The sequence below is a fragment of the Tursiops truncatus genome, chromosome 20 (assembly GCF_011762595.2).
Source record: "Tursiops truncatus isolate mTurTru1 chromosome 20, mTurTru1.mat.Y, whole genome shotgun sequence".
Taxonomy (NCBI): Eukaryota; Metazoa; Chordata; class Mammalia; order Artiodactyla; family Delphinidae; genus Tursiops; species Tursiops truncatus.
The window spans coordinates 9,384,834-9,410,035 of NC_047053.1; the positions used below are offsets into that span (position 1 = coordinate 9,384,834).

At 50.2% G+C, this 25,202-nt stretch overlaps 2 protein-coding genes across 7 annotated transcripts in view; one reads left to right on the top strand and one right to left on the bottom strand.

Annotated features, from left to right (window-relative positions):
- Positions 1-25,202, bottom strand: part of PELP1 (proline, glutamate and leucine rich protein 1) — a 46,102-nt gene that overhangs the window by 14,849 nt on the left and 6,051 nt on the right. For 2 of the 5 annotated variants that reach the window (XM_033847469.2, XM_033847467.2), the window contains exons 2-3: positions 503-567; positions 16-121 (exon numbers count right to left, since the gene is read on the bottom strand). In XM_033847469.2, coding sequence (XP_033703360.1) covers positions 16-69 — 54 coding nt within the window. In that variant the 5' untranslated portion in view covers positions 70-121; positions 503-567. Of the gene's footprint in view, positions 1-15; positions 122-502; positions 568-8,246; positions 8,618-25,202 lie in introns of those variants that run through there. The other 3 variants (XM_073798210.1, XM_033847468.1, XM_033847465.2) reach the window with 3 other exon arrangements.
- ARRB2 (arrestin beta 2) lies at positions 13,854-22,359 on the top strand. Of its 2 annotated transcripts, none has more exons than XM_033847483.2 (15): positions 13,854-13,979; positions 16,879-16,909; positions 17,540-17,600; positions 17,713-17,757; positions 17,988-18,184; positions 18,478-18,537; positions 18,907-18,974; positions 19,108-19,243; positions 19,501-19,585; positions 19,876-19,948; positions 20,243-20,380; positions 21,097-21,180; positions 21,266-21,345; positions 21,424-21,514; positions 21,806-22,359. In XM_033847483.2, exons 1-15 carry the CDS (start codon positions 13,957-13,959, stop codon positions 21,897-21,899), a joined length of 1,266 nt encoding a protein of 421 aa, XP_033703374.1. In that variant the 5' UTR covers positions 13,854-13,956; the 3' UTR covers positions 21,900-22,359. The 2 variants fall into 2 exon arrangements, with proteins under 2 accessions (XP_033703374.1, XP_033703375.1); XM_033847484.2 differs by having other exon boundaries at positions 21,460-21,514.

A 25,202-nucleotide genomic window follows, 5' to 3' on the forward strand; every position in this document is an offset into this window, starting at 1 on the left:
CGGCTGAATCCTTACCTGCAAGACCTGCTGAATGCTCCGAAGCCAGGACACACAGTGCTGCTGGAACATCTCTGTGGGGCTCTCCCCCACTAGCAGGGACAGCAGACACAGGCCCTCAAACCTTGTAAGAAAGGTGAGTGACAAGTGGGTGGTGGCTAGACTGCAGAGAAAGCAATTCATCGCCCTTTAACGCTCACTGGCTAGAGAAACACATCACCTCCAGATCCACGGCAGCTTCTAACTCCTGAAATACTTGGAGGACTTGGAGTGAGGTGTGGGCAACAAGGAAAGAAGGGAACAGAAGGTGGGGCACAGAAACCTGGAAGCTGGAATAGGTGGGGTTCAAAGCCAAGTGAACTCATGAAAAGAATCAAACTCTCCACCTTCTTGGGGAATGGAGAAATCTCAGGAATCCGTGGGGTGGTGACAGTGGATGGACAGATATACAGCCCTCTTCCTAAAGAAACATCCCCCTGGAGAAAAAACAGGGTTAAAGACTTACCGAGTTTTGATAGAACCAAGACGTGCATTACTGAGACCCACCAACGCGCCAACAGCTGAAAGGTTCTGGAGGAAAGAAGACAAGGAAATGAGTTGGGAATAGGATGCTAAAGACACAGGATTTCTCCAAGCGCTTCCCTGCCCCACTGTTTCCGAAGCCTTTTCTGAAGTAACACCTCCTTTGAGACCAAAAGGCCATTCCTCTAGAGGCCGACAATCTTTTCCCTATTTTCAGTAGGTGACACACACAGCAGCCTGTCCTGTCCCGTGGGCTTTCCTCAAGTTACATCCCACCTGTCCCCTCCCCAACTTCCCACCCAACGAACTAGTGTTACCCAGAAGGCTAGACAGCCCGACGCATCCCAGCTACCAGACTTCAAAGACAGGCTCCTTCCGTTTCCCTAGACAGCACCTAGCGCAGAGGGACATCCCTAAATGCTTGCTGACTGGACACTAAACTCATCTGACCCCTTCCTCCTTCACCCCAAATCCCCCTCCTCCTGTTCCTGGCTCCCTTCGAGCTGCTAATGCCAACATAAACCAAGTCAACCAGAGCTTCCTTCCTGCACATTCTGGCAGCCCTGAAAGAGGTCTCCTCCTCAGCCCTCCCACGAGTAAACTCTCCACGCTTAAATGGCCAGAGTCCTCTGGTGGCCCCTGTATCCCCCTAACTGTACTCATCATTCATTCTTTCAACAAACACATCTTATGCCTGAATCAGATGAAGGAATACAGAGCTGAATAAAATAAATAAGGTCCCTGTCCTCATGAAGGGAAATGTTGATTCACTTAATAAACATTTATTTACCTACTTTATGTGAGACATTGTTTGAGGTGCTAGGGAGCTTATATTCTAGTTAGAGAAGACAGAAAATAAACAAATGACCAAATAAGAAATAGCATGTTGGAGGGTGCTAGGTGCTAAGGGGAAAAATAAACTGAGGAAGGAAAGGAGAGGCTGGAGTAGGGAAGGGAGACAGCACTCTATGTGGAGTGGACACAGGGCCCTCTAAGAAGCTAGCTGAGCAAAGTGAGAGCAAGGCGTACTGATACGCTCACACGCACTGTGAATATAAAATGGTGCAGCCACTTGGGAAAACAGCCCAGCAGTTCCTCAAAAGGTTAGAGTTAACCATATGACCTAGCAACACCACTCCTAAGTATATGCCCAAGAAAAATGAAAACACACGTTCTCGTAAGAAATCGTATACGAACATTCATAGCAGCATTACTCATAACAGCCAGAAACTGGAAACAACCCAGATGTCCATCAACCATGAATGGATAAACAAAACGTAGCATATCTATACAATGGAATATTACTTGGCCATAAAAAGGAATGAAGTTCTGAGACATGGATGAACCTTAAAAACATTATGCTAAGGGAAGGAAGACAGACCCCAAAAGCCACGTATTGTATGATTCACTTCTATGAAATCGTCAGAGCAGGCAAACCTATGGAGACAAAAAGTAGCTTAGTGGTTGCCTCAGGCTGAAGAGCAGAGAGAGGTTGGGGGGAAATGGGGAGTGACTACCAATGGGTATAGGGTTTCCTTTGGGAGTGATGAAAATGCTCTAAAATTGATCATGGTGATGGTTGCACAACTCTGCAAATACTAAAAACCATGGAATTGTACACTTTAAATGGGTGAATTGTATGTGAATTACATCTCAATAAAACTGTTTAAAAAAAAAAAAGGCATGCTGGTAACTTTTTGTTGTTCCAGGCAAAGCAGAGAACAAGAGCAAAGGTTGTGAGATGACAGCACACTAGGCGTATCTGAGGAGCAGCAAGGAGGTGACCTGTCACTAGAGGAGACTGAGCGGGAGAGACGAGGCCCCGGGAGCAGGGTGGGACGTTTTGGAGTCATATAGGCAACCGTTGACTTTCACTCTGAATAAGATAAAAGCCATGGGGTAGAGAAGAATTAGGCAGAGAAGGGATATTACTTGACATAATATATTTTTTAAAACACATCCACAACACCTGAGTTGCCTTGTCCAGAAGGCAGAAGCAGACGCAAGTAGGAGGCTATTTTAAGGATCCAGGAGAGAGACGAGGCAGTGTAAAGAGCGTGGTAAGAGTGGGGATTCAAGCCTCAAGCTGTGGTTATACTCTGAAGTTAGAGCCCACAGGATTTGATAACACACTGGATATGGGTGGGAGATAAAGAAAAGAGGCAAAGCTAATTCCAAAGTTTTTTGCCTGAGCAACTAGAAAGATGGAGTTGTCACTTACTAGGCAGCAGAATACCGCAGGAGGAGCAGGTTTGGGGTTCAGTTTCAGGTGTTAAGTCTGGGATGTCTATTTAATGCCAAACAGGCACTGGATAGCTAAGTCCGGAGTTAGGAGAAATCCCGGTTAGAGTATGGATTTGGGAAGTTGTCAGTCATCAGACTGGATCAGCTCACTGTGGGAGTGAGTGTAAATAGAGGAAGAAAGCAGTACAAGGACTGGGTTCTTGGGCACTCAAACACTGAGAGGTTAGAGAGGAGGAGCCAGTAAAGAAGGCTGCGAAGGAGTGACCAGTATGGTAAGAGAGGAATCAAGAGAGAGTGGTATCCCAGAAGCCAAGTGAAGAAAATTTTGCAAGAAAGGAGTCATCAACTGTAACAAATACTACAGACAAGTCAAGTAATAGGAGGACCAAAATTTGACCTTTGAACTTGATATCTTCAGTGGTCATTGCTGATCCTCAAGACTTACCAAGTCACCTGGTAAAGCAGTATTTTGGTGAAGTAGTTAGGCTAAAAGCCTAAATGGGATGAGTTCTAAGGGACAACCATCAGGGTAATGATTCGTTCAGGGAAGAATCTTTAAAACAGGTGAAAGGGTAACAAGACACAAAATTACATAATCTCCCCACAGGAAAAAACCAAAACTTTATAATGAAGAAACCTGGCAGACATCACTTTAACCCATGATCAAAGTTAACATCACCAGTAATGGGACAAAGAGACATTATGTGCCCCCTGATATAACGCGACAAGAATGTCACACATCATTTCTGCAGTGTTCCTGCCAAAACTGCACAACCTGAACCTAATCATCAGAAAACAGCAGACAAACCAAGCTAAGGGACATCCTATAAAATAACTATCCTGCACTCTTCAAAAATGTCAAGATCGTAAGAAATTTTTCTTTTGCCATCAAGGACACTTTTAGCACAACTGACAAAATTGGAGTAAGATCTATAGATTAAATCACTTATGGTACTGATACTGATTTTGAGTTTGATGATGGAATGCAGTTATGTAAGAGAATCGTTTTTAAGGAAATGCACGCTGAAGAATTTACAGGCAAAAGGGCATCATGTCTGCAACTTCCTCCTTCATGGACCCAGAAAAAATATGCACAGAGAATGATCAAACAAATATGCATTTAAAATGCTGACATTCAGGGCATCTGGGTGAAGGGTATATTCTTTCAAATTTTCTATAAATTGTAAATCATTTCAAAGTAATATTATTTTTTTAAAAAGAAGAATGGGAGAAAGTACAAGTGCAAACAACTCTTTTGAGGAGTTTTGCCATAAAGAGAAGCACAGAAATGGGGCAGGAGCTGGAAGGGGGACTTTTTTTAAAGTGGTTTTGAGCTATATGCTGATGAAAATGACCTAAGCGGGAAAAGCTGATGATGAACAAGTGGAGAAGCAATGGACTTGTGTACATGCAGAGGGGACAGATGTCATGTACAAGCAGAGGGCTGGCCTTAGTAGGGGCATGGACCAGCTCACCCCTAGTAATGGGAGGGAAGGCAGAGCATACCAGCACAGACACAGGTAAGCTGGCAGATGTGGTGACGGCAGCCTATGGGAATTCCCATCCCCCAGTTTCTATTTTCTCACTGAAATGGGAAGTGACTTCATCAGTTAAGAGTGAGGATGGAGAGAAGTAATCAGAGGTTGTCTAGGAAAGTGGAAATGTAACAGGATTGCTAGGCAACACTAAGAGTCCACTTGAGAAGATGATAGCCATGAATTTAAAGTGAGACCAGCCAGCCAGGATACATGTATCTCCAGCCATACTGAGCTGTAACAGGTACAGGCACCAAATAAAAGGACTTGGATTTAACACAGACGGGGTGCTGCCGGGCAAGTACAATGAAGGCAGAAGGGTGAGGAAGTGATTATAATGGAATTTAAACAAGGTAAGAAGAGAAGAGAGAACATGACAGATAATAAATAAGTTAATTTATTTCAAATAGTGATAAACGCTAGGAAAGAACCAAAACAGAATAATCTGACAGAAAATGACTGAAATGGGAAGGACCACTGTATTTTAAAACAGCGTGCTCAGGAAAGGCTCCTCTGAAATGGCGGCATGGAAGCTGGGATCTAAACAAGCAGCTCACCGCCCCAGGAGTTTCCCAACAAAGAGTGAAGGAACTGATGAGCAGTGGCCTCAGCTGCTGCAGAAATGAGATCAGCCTGGGTGGCTGGAGCACAATGAAGACAGGCCAGGAGTCGTGTGAGGGGAGGTCAAGAGGCCAGCATAGGCCGCACTATGTAAGGCCTGGTGCAATAAGTTAGTGTACAGTTTTAAGCAGGACAATGCTCTAATCTTACTGATATTTTTAAGAAGATCACTGGGTACTGGTTAGAGAATGGGACAGTACAAAGCCCTAGGGACACAAGGCAGAACAAGACACTCTGTCCTTCAAAGTATGTGCAATTATAAGGGAAATGAGATACAGGATTTGTTTTAAAATGCTCTGGGGTGGGAGGGACTTCCCTGGGTCGAGTGGTTAAGAATCCACCTTCCAATGCAGGGGACGCAGATTCGATCCCTGGTAGGGGAACTAAGATCCCACACGCCACGGGGCAACTAAGCCCACATGCCACAACTACAGAGCCCATGCGCTCTGGAACCCGCGTGCCACAAACAGAGAGCCCATGTGCCGCAACTACTGAGCCCACATGCCACAACTAGAGAGAAGCCTGCGTACCACAACGAAAGATCCCCTGCGCCGCAACTATGACCTGATGCAGCCATAAATAAATAAATAAAAATAAAGTGCTCCGGGGGCAGGGGAGGTTGGAGGCAAAGTTGGGAAAGTGGGAATGAAACAAGACTGGCAAAAATGTTCACTGTTAAATCTGGGTGATAAGAGACAGCACGAGCCGGGGTGGGGGTGGTTCAAAATACTATTTTCTCTACTTTTGTGTCATCTGAGATTTTCCAGAAGTTTTTTTTTTTTTTTTTAACTACACACGAAAACAAATCAAAGCCCAGTTGTGTGGGTATGGGGGAAGGAGGTTGAGTGTATATGTACAATGAATAAATAATTTCCATATGGTGTAATAAAGAACAGCTAATCATAGGTGGTTTGGAAAGGTTTCCCAAAGGCAGTGACAAACAAACATTGAGTTGAAAAGATTTGGGGGACTGTTGGGGGGGAGTGGGGGGGGCGGGTATGGAGAGGCGGCACAGGGAGAGATTCCAAGCACAAGTGCAAAGGCCCTGAGGCAGGAAAGTTCAGGTGCTTAAGGATTTTAAAAGGCAGCAAACAGGTTAAGGATTTTACAAACAGGATCAGCTGTTATGTGGGAAATGAATTAAAAAGAGCAAGACTGACAGCAAGGAGACCAGCTGCCATAATGCAAGCCAGAAACTGTGAACTGTGCTCAGGTAGTTCCATTTTGGTACTGAGTTTGCAGTACCTGTGGGAAAACAAAGTTGGTGATTAAGCGTAGATGGATGGGCCAATCAATGGATCTCTTTTTCTCTCACGCTCCAGGCCTATTTACTTACCTTCATTTCTCATCTCAGCTAAGCTAGAAATTCTCCGAGGAAAAGGATGATGTCTTACTTATCTACCTAGAGATGAGGAATAGTAGGTAACACATAAGAGATACTCAAAAAATCTTTGTTGAATGAAAATCTACGAGGAAGTGAAGGAAACCCACCACACAGGTCCATGTTCTGAGAACTCAATACAACACAGACAAGTAGAAAAAAATTCAAGGCAAGATATACCCAAAAAATATAGTACAGGCAATTTAAAGGTGTTTCCCACATCACCCTTAGATTCTTTACTCAAAATTCTTCTAAGGGAAGGGAGGGTGGGCAAGGGATGAACTGGGAGTTTGGGGTTAGTAGATATAAACTATATCAAAACATATAGAATGGATAAACAAGGTCCTACTGTATAGCACAGGGAACTGTATTGAATATCCTGGGATAAACTATAATGGAAAAGAATATAAAAAAGAATGTATATATGTGTATAACTGAGTCGCTTTGCTGTACAGCAGAAATTAACACAACACTGTAAATCAATTATACTTCAATTTTAAAAAAATGCTTTTAGACATTTAAGAGAAATTAAGCAAGACATTAAGTTCATGTAGCTCACCTTGAGGGAGGAGGGGAAGACTTGAAAGAGATGATGCCGGAAATCACACATTTATAAACAGAATAGATAATATTTCAGAAATACTTAGGAACCACATGAATCACAGGAGGGGAACTGGGCTGAGATATGAGGCACAGTTTTGTCACCCTCAATGAGGACTAATAAATAAATGAGGTCATCTCTAATAAATTTGGGGCTAAGATTACTGAACCACCCAGCAGGTTGTGATAACCCTCTTCCTGGAAGGAAGCATAGAGCTGGGAAGATCCCGGTAACAAATGTTGGACAAGGAAGAACTCATGTACACGAGTCTTGAAGGATTAATAGAATTTGGGGGAGGGTTAGCGGGAGAAGATGGACCACGGGAGATAATATTAAAGGTGAACCTACTGTAGGTTAGACAGTTATGTCTTCTTAGAATCTGGGTAAGATGATGGGGGTTAAAGCCAGGATGGGGGCAATGGGAAAGACATGGAAAGAAGTGGACAGATCTGAAAGCTACTTAGAGAATAAAATCAAAAGGACTTAACAGACTGTATACGGAGGTGTGTGAGCAAAAAGAAAGTGTTCAGAATGACATCTGGGTTTCTAGCTTGTAGGACTGAATGGAAGTTAGATTCTATTCAGTGTATAATCCAAAGGACTCTTCTAAACCAGTCTACAAAGCGCTGCATAATCTGTTCACTGCCTACTCACCTCATAGCGCCCACTCTCTTCCCCTCCATCTCTGAACCTCAAGCACAATGCCGTTCTTTTCAGTTCCTACCAGAGGACCTTCCCACATGAGCTTTTCGCTGACTGAACCGCCCCTCCTATTTTCTTCCCCTACCCAACTCCTATGATTATCTTTGGGGATCTCAACTTAAACTCCAGTACCTCAAGAAAATTTCTGCAATTTTGCACATTAGGTTAGAGGTCCCTACTATACAATTCTCGTAGTGTTTTGTAACATTTTGTTCATCGCCATCGCATCTATAACTGGAGCGCCCAGCATTTAGCCCTCAGTAAGAGTTCAGTAAATATTTGTTGAATGCATCCATTCACTCAGTCGAAACAATCCCCAAAACAGATACTTCCAGATGAAAAAGAAGCTAAAGATCATACATCTAGTGAATGACGGGGCCTGGGATCGAACCCATTCATGCGTGTCTACCGATAGCCTAGCAGTAGAGAAAACGAGGCCCTTTCTCTTCCGAGTTTCTTCGATTCACGGCTGATAAAGGAGAAATGCGTGAATCTCGTCCAGAGTGATACCTGGATCCGCTTTCTGCCCCCAGCTTTCCTTCCCTCCACCTCTCCACTGCAGCTGCAGTGCATCAAGACCCCGGTGCACAAAAGCTGCGCCAACCTTCCAACAGGGCCGCGGGCCTGCGGGCTACAGACTCACCTGGGCCCCGCCCACCGTCCCATGTAGCCGCAATAGGCACATGAGCCCCGGCAAATGTGGGACCGAGCGGGTTGGGGGGTGCACAGGAGAAACGGTGGACCCAGCTCGCGGCTGTAGCAACCCCGACACGCTCTCCAGCAGAAGCAGGCGGAGACGCGGGCCCGAGTTCACCGCCGAGAGACCCCCGGTCCCGCCGGGAACCCCAGCCGCGGAGCCCGCAGACGGCCCGCTAAGAACAGCTGCCGCCATCTTCCCCTGGGCTCTAGAGGTGGCGTGGCGCGATGACGCAAATACCCCGCGACGGACGCCTCGAGGGGAGGGGCGTGAGGAGGGGGCCTTGGTCCTGCGCTTTGCAGTCCGGTCGCCGGCTGGGAGGGAGCATGCGCGGCGTGGAAGGGCCGGGGCGACCCAGCTGTGGGTGTTTAGTTCCCGGGGTGTCAAGGCCTGGTCGGTGGGCTGGGTCGAGGGCGGGAGGCCGGACCAGTGGCGGTTAAAGAACACGTGGTTAGGACTACAGGCGCCGGAGTCCAAAAGCTAGCCTTTAACGTAGGACACTTTCGATCTAGGTATCACTGGCCTGGCCTCGTTGTCTGAAATCATAGATATTGTTAACTACATTTACAACGACAGAAATGATACAATACACGTGCCTTGCAAATACAAATTCAAACAATAAAGAGGGCATAAAGTAAAAAGAGAAACTCCCTCCCCCCCAAGTCCTTCCCCCAGTAATGTGTATACTTTCCTAATATTAGTCTATGCACAAACACATAAATACAGAGTATATTTTACAAGAGCGGGGTCTGTACTTTGCTTTTTTTTTTTTTCAGTACGCGGGCCTCTCACTGCTGTGGCCTTTCCCGCCGCGGACCACAGGCTCCGGACACCCAGGCTCAGAGGCCACGGCCCACGGGCCCAGCCGCTCCGCGGCACGTGGGATCCTCCCGGACCGGGGTAAGAACCCGCGTCCCCCACATCGGCAGGCGGACGCCCAACCACTGCGCCACCAGGGAAGCCCTGTACTTGGCTTTTGTCACTCGATATATATTGTGGGCAACTTTACGCCGTTTTTTAAGCGGCGCGGTACAATGAAATGGGCGCACCACGAGTTCACAATTCTTTTGCTGAGTACTTCCAGCTGCTCCAGTTTTTCACTAATACACATTTTTTTTAATACAAACACTTTAATGAACATCCTGATACTTCTGTGCATTTTTTTGTACACAAAGTCTTCATAATTTGAATCTAATAAAATTCAAATCCCAGATTCAAATGCAAGGGTGATCTTTTTTCCTCTTTTATTGCACTTTATCTAATCCTTCTTCAAGCCCTGGCATTCTGCCTCCAAAATATACTACCCAGTAGGGTTCATTTTTCTCTATTTCTCCATCTCCAGTGACACTCTGGGCCAAGTAACCATTCTCTCTCACCTGGCCTCTTATGCTAGCCTCCTGCAGTGGCCTCTTCACTGCTCTCCCTGCTCCCCTTTTGGCCCTTTGTACTCCCTTCTCCACGCAGCAACCAGAGTGGTCTTTTCAGATGGAGGTCAGTTCTTGTCACTCCCTGCTTAAAGCCCTTCAGTGGCTTCCAAATATCATGTGAATGAAATCCCATCTTTTCACCTTGGCCTACTAGAATCCCCACGATCTGACCCATACCCACCTGTGACCTCAACACATACCACATAAGTCACTCTCCCTCTCTTTCCCCATCCTTGAGCCACACTAGCCTACTTTCTGTCCTCTGGCAAGCCCATTCCCACCTCAGTGCCTTGGCACATGCTGCTGCTTCTGCCTGGAGAAACGTTCCTTGTATGACTGACGCCATCTGGCCATCCTCAGAAAGGGCTCCTTTTTAAGAAGTTCCCACTCTCACCCCCATCACCCTCAATCACATTACCCTATTTAATTTTTTTTACAGCTCATCGCACTATCCAAGATTTATTTTCTTACTTATTCACTGACTGTTGTGTTTTTTTGGCTGCGTTGGGTCTTCATTGCTGCGCGTGGGCTTTCTCTAATTGCGGTGAGCGGGGCCTACTCTTCGTTGCGGTGCGTGTGCTTCTCACTGCGGTGGCTTCTCTTGTTGCAGAGCATGGGCTCTAGGCACACAGGCTTCAGTAGTTTTTGCTCGCGGGCTCTAGAGCGCAGGCTCAGTAGTTGTGGCGCACGGGCCTAGTTGCTCCATGGCATGTGGGATCTTCCCGGACCAGGGCTCGAACCCATGTCCCCTGCATTGGCAGGCGGATTCTTAACCACTGCACCTCCAGGGAAGTCCTCACTGACTGTTTCTTCTGTCTAAAATACAGACCCCATGAGAAGGGTCTTGTCGTCTTCACTATTTTATCCTCATCCCCTGGAACAGTAGTACCTGGCACATAAAAACTGTTCAATAAATATTTGTTGAGTGAATAAATGAATGAGTTTTGGATGTAAGAAACTGCCTTTTTTAATTTTGACAAGAACTAAGCAAAATGCCCTCTAGAAAGTTTGCATCGATTAACACCCCTGCCAACCATGTAGAACAGTGTTCTCTAGTTTATACATCATCCCAAAACTAGGTTTATTTCTTAATTTTGTCAACTGAATAATGAAGAAGAATATCTCCTTCTTTCAATTTGTTTTCATTAGCGAAATGGAGTAACTTCATATGTTTAGTAGACATTTGTGTTCCTTCTCTAGTTTATACATCATCCCAAAACTAGGTTTATTTTTTAATTTTGTCAACTGAATAATGAAGAATATCTCCTTCTTTCAATTTCTTTTGTTTCATTAGCGAAATGGAGTAACTTCATATGTTTAGTAGACATTTGTGTTCCTTCTTTATTAATTATTTTCCCATAACTTTTACCCCTTTTTCTATTGGGTTGTTTATCTTATTAATTTGTAGGGACTCTTTGTAGATGCGGGAATGTATTCTTGACTGTTATCTGTGTTGCAAGGTTGCAAGGGATTTTTTCCAATTTGCCTTTTTATTTTGTTATTTTTAAATTTCTTAGCCTTTTTCAAGTAAGGTGCTGTGGTTAAGGGCACAGACTCTGGAGCTAGACTGCAGGGTTTAAACACCAGCTTTGCTTCTTGCAAGTTGTGTGAGTCTGCAAGTTACTTAACTGTGCCTCCCCTTCTTTATCTATGAAGTGGGGATATTGTAGAACATTCACTCATAGGCTTGTGAGGATTAAATGAGTTGATATTTGTAAAATGCTTGGAACAATGTTTGGCACATGGTAGATACTGTACATAAAGTGTAAGCTGTTATTATTTCAAGCCCTGGGGTCTGATATCTTGTGAGGCTTTCCCTAACCTCCAAGGTTATAAAAATATTCTCATGTATTTTCTCCTAATACTTTTATAGTTTTATTCTGTGCATTTAGATCTTAAACCATTTAGAATTCATTTTGTTTAAGGTGTGAGAGATACAACTTTTTTTCCCAAATGGATAGCCAATTGTCCCAACCCTATCTAGTGAATCTGCCATTATTTCTCCATGTGGGTGTGTATCTGGACACTCTATTCTGTTTCATTGCCACGTTTAGTATGATTGCACCAATAACACTATTTTAATTATCATAACATAACAAATTATCTGGTAAGACAAATGCCTGCTTCACTCCAATTTTTCAGAATTTTCCTGACTATATGTGAAAGTTGATTCTTTTGATAATGTTTAGAATCCGGTTCCCCCCCCCAATAAAGTCTCATTATTATTTTGATACAGCATTAAATTTATAGGCAATATGAGAAATGATGTCTTTGTAATGATGGTTTTTCCCACTATGATTATATGGTGTATCTCTTTCATTCTTTCCAGCCTTCTTTAATATTCTAAAGTTGTCTTTATATTAGTATTTTTTTTAATACAGTAGCTTTAATGCCATGCAGACCACTACCTTTCAGCTCCAAAATCACTTTAGATATGTAGCAATATACATCTCATTACCTTCTGGTCATGACCCTTTGACAAAAGTGATTCATGAGTTTAAAAGAAATGCATGAGCTAAAGCTCGAAAGGTGTGAAGAGTGAGCTTAGAAGGTGGTGGGAGAACTGGGGGTGGGGAAGTAGCAGCTGGTTAGTAAGCCTGTATTTGAACCTTAAAGATGATTTCAGAAACTTGTTGTGCACATTACTTTTTGTTGCACAGAAAAGTGGAGGGAGAAGGGTGAAGTTAGTTCATTTGGGGGAGACAGGGGAGTATGGGGAAAGAGATGGAAGAAAGAGAATACGTTAGCTCCTTAAGTCTAGGAATGTCCATCATCCATCATCCTCCCCCAGTCCGCTCAATTTTGCCCTAAAAATGACTCTTCAGCCTGGCCCCCTTTCTCCCTTCCACTCTATTGTTCATCATCTCTCCTTGACTAGTTTTCATCTACAACAGCCGTGCCCCACTCCCTCCACCCTCCACACTGCCCAGAATTATCTTCCTAAAGGAGAAATCTCATCCTTTAGGAAGATTTTAAGCCACCCCTTGGCTTAAAAAAACCACTACTGGATCCATGTGTCCTCCACGAGAGGCCCCTGTCTCACTCCTTTACCTGCTATACAATATCCTTCACACTCCTGTTCCAGCCATCCTCCTCAGCCTTATCTCTCCTGCCCTCTAACCCCACAGACACCTCAGAACAGGATGTGCCCCTTGCCTTTCTCTCTCTTTGGAAAACCCTTTCTCAACTTCTGCCCACCCTTCAGAAAGATTGTCCTCAAATGTCCCCTCCTCTGGACAGCCTGCACTGCCTCCATCCCTCCCCCAGTCAAGCGCTGGGAGTCACTTTGTCTTCTGAGTCATACCTCTATTATAGCATTCCTAGAATCATAATACCTCTTTATATGTCTCCTCAACCATACGAGGAAGGCAGGGGCCATGTAAATTCATGTCTGGGTCCCCATCTCCTAGCATAATGATTGGCACAAAATAGGCATGGATGGATGCAGGCGTGCATGAAAGGATGTTAGCTTTGATGAACGGATGGAGAAGGGTGGTTAAGAGAAATGAGGAAAAGTAACCCTGCAAAGATCAAAGACAGACACCAGGGGGAGCTGACACACCACAATAAAGAAGCGGGAGGGCGGGCCAAAGACGGCTACAAGCTCTGGGGTGAGCGGGTGAGAGGCGCGCAATAGGCGAGCATCACGCAACTGGAACCGTTCACCCACGTGTGCCTCTCCTCATCCTCCTTCCTAGACTGTGCTTGAGCTCCTGCACCGCCCCCACCACCGCCTTCGCCTCCACCGCCACTAAGAAAGCAAACAAAGGGGAGGGGACCCCTGCAGGGTCCTGGATGCAGGGAACCAATCAGAGGGCTTTAGTCTCTTGGAAGGCGGGCGCCTTCGTTTGAGGAGGCCAAATCAGTTCCTAAGCGGGTGCGGAGGGGCGGAGAGATGGGCGGGAAGAGCAGGGTGTAGCAGCGCGCGCCAGCGAGGGATCCTTCGGGAAGGGTGGGGCTGGAGTGCTGAGGGGAGCGGGTGGAGCCAATCACCGCGCGTGTCTGTGAAGAGAGGGCGGGCAGCGCCGTGGCGCGCGCGATCCGGGCTGACGCATCTGGCCCCGGTTCCCCAGGATCCGAGGCGGGGGGGGGGGGAAAGGAGGGGAGGGGGGAGTGGAGAAAGAGCGGGGGCGCGCGTGCGCAGTGGCGCGGGGAGGAGCAGGGACCTGGCAGCGGGCTAGGAGGCTGCGAGCTAGCCGCGAACCGGGCGGGCGGCGGGCGCGCGCACCATGGGGGAGAAACCCGGGACCAGGTAAGAGAGGTGGGGCCACGCAGCGGGACGTGGGCGGCGGCTCGGGGCGGGTGCCGGGACGGTCCCCAGACAGGAACCCGGGGGAGAGAATCCGGGGGTCGGACTCCTGGGTCCCTAGGGGACAGCCATCCGGGGCCGCACGCCTAGGTCCTCGGGGACGATGAGGGGAACGCATGCCACAGCCCATGCAGAAAGCGAGGGCTGAAGGCGATCAGGAAACCTGCATCTGGGTTCTCGCAGAGATGTGGGGGCCGGACGACTCCAGTACAGGCTGCGATGCAGGGGCGGAGGAGGGCGGAGCAGGTGGCCGGCCCCGAGGGGACGGGTATGGGCAGGCTGGATGCCAGGAGGGGATCGCCCCCCTAGACTCGTTCCGAGCCACTGGAACGCCTCCTGTCCAGTAACCCACAGGCAGTCGGGCTGCCCCAACCTGTCCCAAGGCCGGGTGGCTCCGCTTCCAAACTTCTGCCTTCCCCCGGGTTGCTAGGAGCCACAGCTTCATCTTGGTGGAGCAGAGTGCTTGGCGACCCTCCCCGATTCTGGGCCTTACCCCTCTTCCCGGGGGTGAGGGGAAGCTGTGTCTGCCCTGGGCACGCCATCCACTCCCCGGATGTTTTCTGTGCAATCGAGGCTCCTTCCTTCCACTGACACCCCGAGTTCTCTTTTTTGGTCTCTAGCAAAATCCACTTCCTGTTGTGACCCAACACCCCCAAGGGGGCAGTGGGTGAACGCCTGAATCCCTGGAGAGCAGGAGCAAAAGAGGAAAAAGAGTGGGGCTATTTGCTTCTCTCCGGAGAGGATCAGGAATGGGGGCCTGGTTCTGGTCTGTCACTTGTTCTGCAAAAAAATTTTTACCAGCCCTACCACTCCCCACCCGTAGAGTAGGAAAGCATAGGTTTCTGAGCACCAAGTCAACTGATATTGGAGAGATGATCGGAGGGAGGATTGGTGTCCTGGATTAGGGGTTAAACACAGAGAAAGGGGAAGTTGCTGACTTGAGGGAGGCCCCAGATTTCCGTTATGTGGTTCAGGGAGGGGGACGGATGGACCAAAGGGGGACTGCTGACTTGGCACAATTCCTCCCACCCCCATCAAATTCTGGGCCACAGGAAATGGAGAGAATAGCAGGAAGTGTGAAGGGGCATCTGCTTCTGCTGCCCCCTCCCCCCTCACTGGGTACCTCTCTGGTCATGCCAACCTCAGTATACACACTGCTCCTCCCTAGCCCGCAGGAGGCTGGCTGGGTTAGAATCTAAAGGGCAGGTGCCCTGCAGCTACTTCAGGGCAATTACCCCAGAGCCACACTCCAGTTGTCCAACGGATTGTGGCTGTCCCAACCCTCTGCCAGTACTCCTAATAGGAAGAAACACTAGGACAAAGAGGAAAACCAGAAGCAAAGGGGAGGGAGAGCTGCAGGATGCCACAGCAGTCAGCCCCCAAGTGGGGACAGGAGATAGGGTGCTTATCCTAGCTGCCACCTTACCAATGTTTGCTCTTCTTTAGTAGATGGGGATACCTGGGAGCCTCCATACCCTATGCCTTATAGTCTTTGGATAGCTTGGCCTTCTGGGAAGAAGGGGCATGTGAAGTTGTTATAGCAAAAACTGGGGTGGTGGAGTTAGAGGAGGGATGGGCCACTTGGCAGGATTTCAATTTCTGCTACCTGGGGACCCTTCACAGATATCACTACGGAGGCAGAGTGGATTGGGAGGAGTAAGATGGTGCAGCAAAGAATAGGCCCACAGTGGCCAGGACACAGGGGTTGCCAGACACCTCCCTACCCTCCCAGCAATGGGTGGAGTCCAGGCTTTGATTGTGTCAGCAACTGGAAAGTGAATCTCCTTCACTCCAACAAACCTAATGCCAATAACAGAGGCAGGATAGTACAATAGTTTAGTGATGAAGAGCCAGAATACCTGTTTGCACCCACATTCCACCATTTACTCTCTGTGACCTTAGGTAAAATGTTTGACCTCTTCTGTGCCTCAGTCTCCTCACCTGTAAAATAGGAACATTAGGATCTCCCATCATTGGGTTGCTAAGAGTGTTAAATGAGATAACACACATGAAATACTTGCAACAGTGCTGAGCATAGACCATTCATCCAATAAATGTTAGCCAGCATCCTCATGTTTGTCTCATGGCTGGTGCTGTGCTGGGGACACCCAAATTAATAAGGCCTCTGCTGTTCACAGTCCATCTGGTGAGATAGATGATACACAGCTAACTGCCCTTGCACGCTATCACACCATAGGTAAAGCATAAACAACATGTGACAGGAATCCCAAAAAAGGGAGTGACCAGAGTCTGGGCTGGATCTGCTTTCTAAAGGAGGTGATATCTGAGCTGGGCCTTGAAAGACAAATAAGCTTTTAAGCTGCTGAGATCAGAGATGGGGACAGTTGGAGGTTAATGGAGAGTAGGGTCACACTTAGGTACTGCCCATAATAGAAACCATTTTAGAGCCATCGCTCTTTCAAGTACTCCAGCTCTTGTGGGAGGTGGAGACCAGAGATGGAAAGAGAGTTAGGCCTTACACAGACACTACTGCAACCTGTCCATTCAGGTTCCCCTGGGGGAGGTCCTCTGGGAAGAGCCTGAGTGGTTCCTCTGGCTACCAGTGGCCACTGCCATGGGAGGAGGGGAACTACGGGGGGTGGGGGGGCATTGACATGGCAACCAGCTTTGAGGGGCTGCCATGCTGGGAGTATTAAGGACCTCTGGTTACCTTTCCTTCTGGGAAGAAGTGGGAACAGGTAGGGCTAGGTAAGGCCCCAAAGCCTCCAGGCAGGAATCTCGGGTGACCTCTGCTTCTCAGGCTGGGAGGGACAAGGTCTTGGCACCGGGGTCCCTGCTGAGTCTGAGGGAGGCAGTGGGGTTTCCCTTTCTGTTTTGTCAGGGTCTTCAAGAAGTCGAGTCCCAACTGCAAGGTGAGTCTCCCACAGTGCTTCTCCCAACCCTCCCTGGGCCCTCACAAGGCCCAGCCTGCCCTAGACAGTCCCCAACCCCAAGCTCCCCACTTCCTGTGACAGCTAAGAGCCAACTTCCTTCCCTCCTGAAGCCCCTTGCCGCAAAGGCCTGAGCCAGCCATAGGGCTGGGTGGGGACAGGCTCAGTTCAGTTTGGGTCCCTAAGTGAGACCAAGGGGGAGGGGGCCAGAAGCTCACGCCTGGAGCCCTCTTAGGAGCCAACCCACGGGTGCCTGGGGCTGGGAACAGATAACATCCCCCCAAGCTATGCCTGTTTATCCCAGAAGTCCTTGAGGACATGCAGTGAGGCTCTCTAACTGCCTGCCTAGCGCCAGGTCCTCCTGGACCTACGCACACACAGTGTGCGTTCAGAGGTGCGAAAAGATATTAGGGAGCAGTTAAAAAGCCTCAAGATTGGCTAGTCCGGCAAAGCCTCCCACTCTCCTCTTCCAACCCCACTGGGAGGAAACCAGGAGAAACTCCTTCAGATACCCCAGGCTGGGAAGCCCAGGGTCAGGGCAGCCACTTCTGAGGGCTCTGAAGCCCTGCCACCCGCCTACCCAATCTTCCCTGTGACCCCCTGCATCCTCAGCTCACCGTGTACCTGGGCAAGCGGGACTTTGTAGATCACCTGGACAAAGTGGATCCTGTAGGTAAGTGTGCCCAGAAAGTGGCATCATGTGCCCCAAGAGGGGAGGAAGTTCCTGGGCCCAGGAATGGTGGAGAGGCCCTGACAGGAACTGAGCTCATGTGTCCCCTTCCCAGATGGCGTGGTGCTAGTGGACCCTGACTATTTGAAGGACCGCAAAGGTACTGGCCCTGAGTCCAGGGGCCCCAGGGGAGGGAGGGAAAGAGGGAGGTGGGGAAATGAAATGGGCTGGCATTGAGAGGGGCCCTGGGGAGACGGAGGGCCGAGGCGGAAGCCAGGAGTAGGATTCAGGCAGGTTTTATGCTGCTGAGGAAGGAGCAGCTGCTGCTAGGAGGTGAGGGGACTGTGGGAGGGGGGCTCCTGACCACCCTACCTTGCCCACCTTTGCCAGTGTTTGTGACCCTCACCTGTGCCTTCCGCTATGGCCGCGAAGACCTGGATGTGCTGGGCCTGTCCTTCCGCAAGGACCTGTTCATCGCCAACTACCAGGCCTTCCCCCCAACGCCCAACCCGCCCCGGCCCCCCACCCGCCTGCAGGACCGGCTGCTGAGGAAGCTGGGCAAGCATGCCCACCCCTTTTTTTTCACAGTGAGGACACCCCCACCCTCTGCAGAGCAAGGCGTCTGGGACTGTGTTGGGGGTGGGGTGGGGGGGGTGAGGCACGTGTTAAGGGCAGGTCTGGGAGAAACAGTGAGGAGGGACCCTAGAACCCCTGCTTCAGGGTCACCCTGCACTCAGGAAGCCCTTGCCTCTTTGCCTCCCCCCGGGGCCCCTTTGTTTTTCCTTTCTCTTCTCCAGGAGTCCTCCAACCTCTTAAGTTGAGATTGGGAGGAAGATTCCGGGGCTTTCTGGAAGAACTGAACTCTTTTCTTCTGCCACAGATACCCCAGAACCTGCCCTGCTCCGTCACCCTGCAGCCAGGCCCAGAGGACACAGGGAAGGTACGGGAGGAACAGGGTCCAGCAAGAGCCAGGGGACACACCGGGGGGTGGGAGGAGGCGTCAGGGTGGGACTAAGGATAGGGAAATGTCCCCGATGGCAGTGGGTGTATGGAATGGTCACTGTTCAGTTGCGACACCTCCTGCTCTTGACCTGCACGGCCCTGAGTAGAGGGGCTCATCTTGTGCAGCGAGGACCGAGCCTCTGCCGGGCCAGGCCTCGGGGAGGCAGAGGCAGAAGACCCAGGCCCTACGCTCCTCAGACCATGATGGGGCAAGAGTCCATGGCCAAGACAGGGAAGTGGGAAGGAAGTGAGTGGCGGCAGTGGCAGAGGCCTTGTGTAAGATGTGACCTTTTCTCCCCCTCCCAAGGCCTGTGGGGTAGACTTTGAGATTCGAGCCTTCTGTGCCAAATCACTAGAAGAGAAAAGCCACAAAAGGTGAGAGAAGCAACCTCCCCTCAGGTCTGACCATTCCCTCTGGGTCCCAGGAGCCCCAGGCCCCTGTGGGAGGCGGGAGCCAGTGTCTGGGCATCTGAGGACTGACCCTCTCACCCCTCATCTCTGCCCCCAGGAACTCCGTGCGTCTGGTGATCCGAAAGGTGCAGTTTGCCCCAGAGAAACCCGGCCCCCAGCCTTCGGCTGAAACCACACGCCACTTCCTCATGTCTGACCGGTCCCTCCACCTTGAGGCTTCCCTGGACAAGGAGGTGGGGTGGGGACCCAGCTGCTGCAGACCCGGGGGGGGGGAGGGGTGAAGCCACATGTCAGGATGGTGTTTTTAAAGGAGGCCACCTTAGCTGGGGGTGGGCTTGGGTTTAGAGGGAGGAGGCCTAGCAGAGTGTGTGTGTGTGTGTGTGTGTGTGTGTGTGTGCTCGCGCGCGCGCGTGTGTGTCAGGGGGCACACTAATAATGGGACCAGTGAAAAAAGATCCCATTAACCTGACCTGACCCCCCTACTCAAAAGCTGTACTACCATGGGGAGCCCCTCAATGTCAACGTCCACGTCACCAACAACTCCACCAAGACTGTCAAGAAGATCAAAGTCTCTGGTAGGACACTGGGGTTGGAAAAGTGTCTTAGGGGAGGGAGTTGCTGCAAATGTGGCCTCAGGCATCAGCTCAGCCCCAGGACATAGCCCAGTGGGGAGACCCGAGGGGCTCAAAGGACTCAGGCTGTCTGTCCCAGGATGAGATGGGGGTGGGGTTTACTGCCAGGGGGAGGGTGCGGGTCATCAGAGGGGCCGGGGCCCTTGCCTGGGTCTGGAGTTGGCGGGGGGGGGGGGGGGGGGGGGGCTGCCGGCACTCCATGCGGAGCTGCTTGGCCCTACCCCACCCCACAGTGAGACAGTACGCCGACATCTGCCTCTTCAGCACCGCCCAGTACAAGTGTCCTGTGGCTCAGATCGAACAAGAGTGAGTAGCACAACAGCCCTGGGTCCCAGCCTCAGGGGGCAAGAGCAGGCCCAGGGAACGCGAGGTTGGGGGGCAATTCTTCCCGAACTGTCTCCACTTACAAGGGCATTCCCTCCAGCTGAGTGGCTCTGAGCTGCTCATTTTATTGAGCAGGTCGAGCCAAAACCTCCTCCCTGTGACCTGTGCCCAAAGAGGGCAGGGGCTAGTGACCGGGGAGAAGCTGCTGGGGGTGGGAGCTGCCCCCTCACCCCATCTGCGCCCCCAGAGTCTCGCTCTCTTGTCCCCATCCCCCAGTGACCAGGTGTCGCCCAGTTCCACGTTCTGTAAGGTGTACACCATAACCCCCCTGCTCAGCAACAACCGGGAGAAGCGCGGTCTCGCCCTGGACGGGAAGCTCAAGCACGAGGACACCAACCTGGCATCCAGCACCATGTGAGGGGGGGCTGGGGGAGGGGAGTCCTGCAGCACAGGAGACAGACACTCGTTCCACGCCAGGTGTGTGCCAGGCTCTATCGGTGAACAGAACAGACCCAAAACATCTCTTACATTCTCGGAGACGGAGGCCAGACAGATCAGATAAATGGCAAAATATAAGGCATGTTCAGTCATAGGTGTTGAGGAGAAAAAGCAAGGCAGAGAAAGGAGATATAAAGCCGCGGCGGGGGCGGGGGGGGGGGGGCGGGCGCGCAATCCAGAGGTGAATTCTGAGGAAAGATATAAAGGAAGTAGGTACTGCGGATGCGCAGGGGAAGAGCGCTCCGGGCAGAGGGTACTACAGGCACAAAGACGCGGAGGCAGACGGCCCCGTGTGTCTGAGGCGGCAGGAGGGGCCGCAGAGCCACTGCTGGCCTCTGCGGGCCCCGTGCCTCTCGGAACAGCTCCGCCAAGGGTGGGCTGGATTTCACCCACACTGGCGCCTCTGTACACGACCACACACAGCAGGCCTTGAGGCCAGCGTGGGAGCAGGAAGTGAGGTCAGAGGGCTCATGGAGAGCAAGACAGTGCAGGGCTGCCGGGTCACAAGGACTTGGGCTTTTACTGGAGAGAACTGAGAAGATGAGAGGAAGGACGCAGCCGGGTACCTTACACGAGATCAGCCTAGGGCGCAGGGCAATGGGCTCTGGTCCAACTCCTCCTCCCACTTGCAGCGTTAAGGAGGGTGCCAACAAGGAGGTGCTGGGAATCCTGGTGTCCTACAGGGTCAAGGTGAAGCTGGTGGTGTCTCGAGGCGGGTGAGTGCTGGGGTGGGGCGGTGGCGCAGGGCTTTCCTCTGGCGCTGCAGTGTCATCTCATCACCGTGCCTCTCTCTCTCCCCAGGGATGTCTCCGTGGAACTGCCTTTTGTTCTTATGCACCCCAAACCCCATGACCACATCACCCTCCCCAGACCCCAGTCAGGTGAGCTTGCCACCCGCCCAAGCCCCGCAAGGGAAGGCCTGAAGCAAGGCCAGTGGAGGAAAAAGCCGGTCCTTTCAGCAACCCCCCACCCCCCCACTCTCCTCCTCCCCTCAGCTGCTCCTGAAACAGATGCCCCTGTGGACACCAACCTCATTGAATTTGATACCAAGTAAGAGACTCACCCCCTACCTTCCTAGCTTTGACTCTCTTTGGATAGATTCCTGTAACGTTCAAACCTACCCTCTGCCCCTCATTGTTTTTCTCTTGGGGGAGGGATGGTTGAAGCATCCAATAGAGAGGACCTAGCCATGTGAGCTGCCAATTACCTCCCCTTCTCTGTCCCTTCTTGCAAATACCTCCAGCCCCGCGGCTGCCCCAGCACCTCTGTCTCCGGGAGGGGTGTGGGAGGTGGAGAAGGAGGGCTGGAGCCCTCGCCTCACCCCTCCTCTCCACCACCAAGCTATGCCACAGATGACGACATCGTGTTTGAGGACTTTGCCCGGCTTCGGCTGAAGGGGATGAAGGACGAGGACTACGACGACCAGTTCTGCTAGGAAACGGGGCTGGAAGAAGGGCGTGGATGGTGCTGGGAGACGTAGGGGCAGGACCAAGACCCCCACTGTCACCGGGGGGGATCCCAGCCTCTCGTCCTTTCCCCTCCACCCAGCGGCTTCCTCAACCAACCCCTCCCCTCCCTCCCTCCCCTATCCCCCACCAGATACACACTGGACCCATCTCTTGTGGATCGTGGGCATTAATTTTTTGACTACGGCTGTGCTTCCCCAGCCCCCCAGTGGGTGGCAAGCTGGGTTTGTACCTAAATGTTTTGGAGGGGGACACTGAAGAGGACAGTAGGGAAAGGGCGGGGGGAAGAGCTCCCACATTCAACCTCACACCAACACCCCCTCCTGTCACTATCTCTGCCTCCCATTCCTTCAGGATGAGACCCTTTGGGGGGCAAGGCCAGTTCTTTGCTTCTGAGCATAAAGAAGAAAATAAACCTTTTAATAGGCACGAGCGTGTGTGTTTTCTATGCAGCGTTTAAGGAGCACATAGTGTGCGTACCCATGACTGTCAGCTGTGAGTGAGGACGCAGTCTCTTCTCTGCACCTGCGTGGCACCTGGCCGGCCCACAGGCTGTCAGTAAACGTTTACTGAATGGTTGAGCTGTACCTGAGCTCCAAGGTAAACATGGAAACTTGATTTGGTCAGTCCCAACTCAAAGGTACAGTTTGGTAAAGCCACAAAGTAAATTCACTCATTTACAGAGGGAATAATAACTCACTTCCCTGCAGACTAGATGTTCTTGGGAGGTGCGCAGGGCAGGCCATTCCCTGTTGCAGCTGACACACACGACTGCATGGTGACCTGTCGTGACCAAGTGTGTGCATTTCCACTGCTCTTTATGGTTGCTCAAGCTGTCCACTCCTGGGGCTCAGCGGCACCACGGCTGCAGGCAGAAGCCACACGACACACATCTCTGTGGAGCCTGGTCCTTACGCTGTAACACAGACACCGAGGCTTTGGGCAGCCAAAGGGAGTCATGCTGCTGTGGACAAGTCCAAGAAGCTACATCCTACTGCTGCTCCTCTGACATCCATCAGGGACTCCCAGAGGCTTGGCCGAAGCCCCAGGCTAGGCTGGAGGGAGTTAGCAGTACTCCACTGACATCCCTCACCCCACCACCCACTCCCATTCCTGCAGCCCAACGTTTCTCCTTTTTCTCTTAAGGCTCATTCATTCATTCCATGAACAATCTTGATTTAAACCCCTATTATGTGCCAGGCATAGTATAGGGTTGGCAGTGACCGAAGCAAACATTAAATCATTGCAGTATCTGTGCTCCAAAGGAGAAATGCAGGAGCTAGGGAGTTCTGATCTAGGCTAGGGCTGGAAGAAGATTTCACTGGAGGTAGTGACCTTTCAGCAGAGTACTGGAAGATGAGGAGGAGTTCCAGTATCCCAGGCAAAAGTAACACCACGGGGCTTCCCTGGTGGCGCAGTGGTTGAGAGTCCGCCTGCCGATGCAGGGGACACGAGTTCGTGCCCCGGTCCGGGAAGATCCCACATGCCGCGGAGCGGCTGGGCCCGTGAGCCATGGCCGCTGAGCCTGCGCGTCCAGAGCCTGTGCTCCGCAACGGGAGAGGCCACAACAGTGAGAGGCCCGCGTACCGCAAAAAAAAAAAAAAAAAAAAAAAAAAAGTAACACCACGTGTGAAGGCAGAAGGGAACAGAGCACATTTCAGAGACTGAAAGAGGCCAGAGGGACTGGGACAGAGACAGCCAGTGGCAAAGTAGTTCCAGATGAGGCTGGTGAGGCAAATGGAGCCACTCATACAGGCCTTTAGTCTATGTTACGGCTCATGACATCTAATTAAATCATGATTTACCCACAGGCTTTAAGTGCTGCCAAAATGCCAATGACCTTGCTTACCTCTCCACAGCAGCAGCCTACCCTGCACGCCCTGGTCTTCTTCATGTGAAGGGACCGTCATCATCCCTCTGACAACCACGAACCTGCTCCTTGACCTCTGAGCTCTTGGCCCGTGGATCTCAAACTTTTTCAGGTGAATCAGAATCCTCTGGGGTACGCGATAAACACACAGCGTCCCAGGCTTCTACCTTCCCCAATTCTGATTCAGTCGATCCCAGGAAGAACCCATGAATCGAGATTTTGAATTAGCACACGCTTTGAGAAATAATGCCTTTTTTCTTTTAGCTTTTCACGTTTTTAATGTTTTTAAGTAAAACAAGCACATGGCTTAAAAAAAAAAAAAAATCTCAACAGTAAAGAGTGAACAGAAGGCTCCCTCATGCCCCTGATCCCCAGCCTCCCATTTCTCATTCCCAGAGGCGATCATTATTAGCAGTTCCTTGATCACTCTTCCAAAGACATTCTTCAGACACAGTCATATACATATGAACATATTTCCCCCTTATTTTAAATACAGATAGTTGCACACCCTTCTCCACCTTGCTTTTTTCCCTTAATAATGCAGCTAGGAGAACATTCCTTTAGCAATCCACATAGATCTACCTCATTCTTTTAAAGAGTTGCCTAGGGGCTTCCCTGGTAGCGCAGTGGTTAAGAATCCACCTGCCAATGCAGGAGTCACAGGTTCGAGCCCTGGTCCGGTTAGATCCCACATGCCGCGGAGCAGCTAAGCCCGTGCACCACAACTACTGAGCCTGCGCTCTAGAGCTCGCGAACCACAACTACTGACCCGCGTGCCACAACTACTGAAGCCTGCGCGCGCCTAGAGCCTGTGCTCCACGACAAGAGAAGCCACCACAATGAGAAGCCCGCACACCGCAATGAAGAGTAGCCCCCGCTCGCCGCAACTAGAGGAAGCCTGCACGCAGCAACGAAGACTCAATGCAGCCAAAAATAAATAAATAAAATCAATATATTTTTTAAAAAGAGTTGCCTAACTTTCCATTGCCTAGATGTCATTTACTTTTACCAATTTTCTATCGATGGACATGAAGGATGTCCACTCTTGCTAATTCAAACAGTATTACAATAATTATCCTTGAGGATATGTCTTTTTGCACATGCAAAGTGCGTTTGTAGGACAAACTCTTAAAAGTAGAATTGGTGGAGGAATTCCCTGGCAGTCTAGTGGTTAGGACTCCCTGTTTTCACTGCCAAGGCCCTGGGTTCAATCCCTGGTCAGGGAACTAAGATCCCACAAACCACCACGTGGTCAAAAAAAAAAGTAGAATTGGTGGGTCAAAGAGGGTAAGCATCACTACTGTATATAAAATAGATAACCAACAGGACCTACTGTGTAGCACAGGGAACTACACTCAACATCTTGTAATAACCTATAATGGAAAAGAATCTGAAAAAGTAT

Bases quoted from the DNA above. Each gene is read 5' to 3' on its own strand.
- ARRB2 (XM_033847483.2), top strand. From the start codon at position 13,957: ATGGGGGAGAAACCCGGGACCAG. The intron at 17,758-17,987 runs GTACTGGCCCTG...CACCTTTGCCAG, and splicing joins CTATTTGAAGGACCGCAAAG to TGTTTGTGACCCTCACCTGT. The intron at 18,975-19,107 runs GTGAGAGAAGCA...CTCTGCCCCCAG, and splicing joins GAAGAGAAAAGCCACAAAAG to GAACTCCGTGCGTCTGGTGA.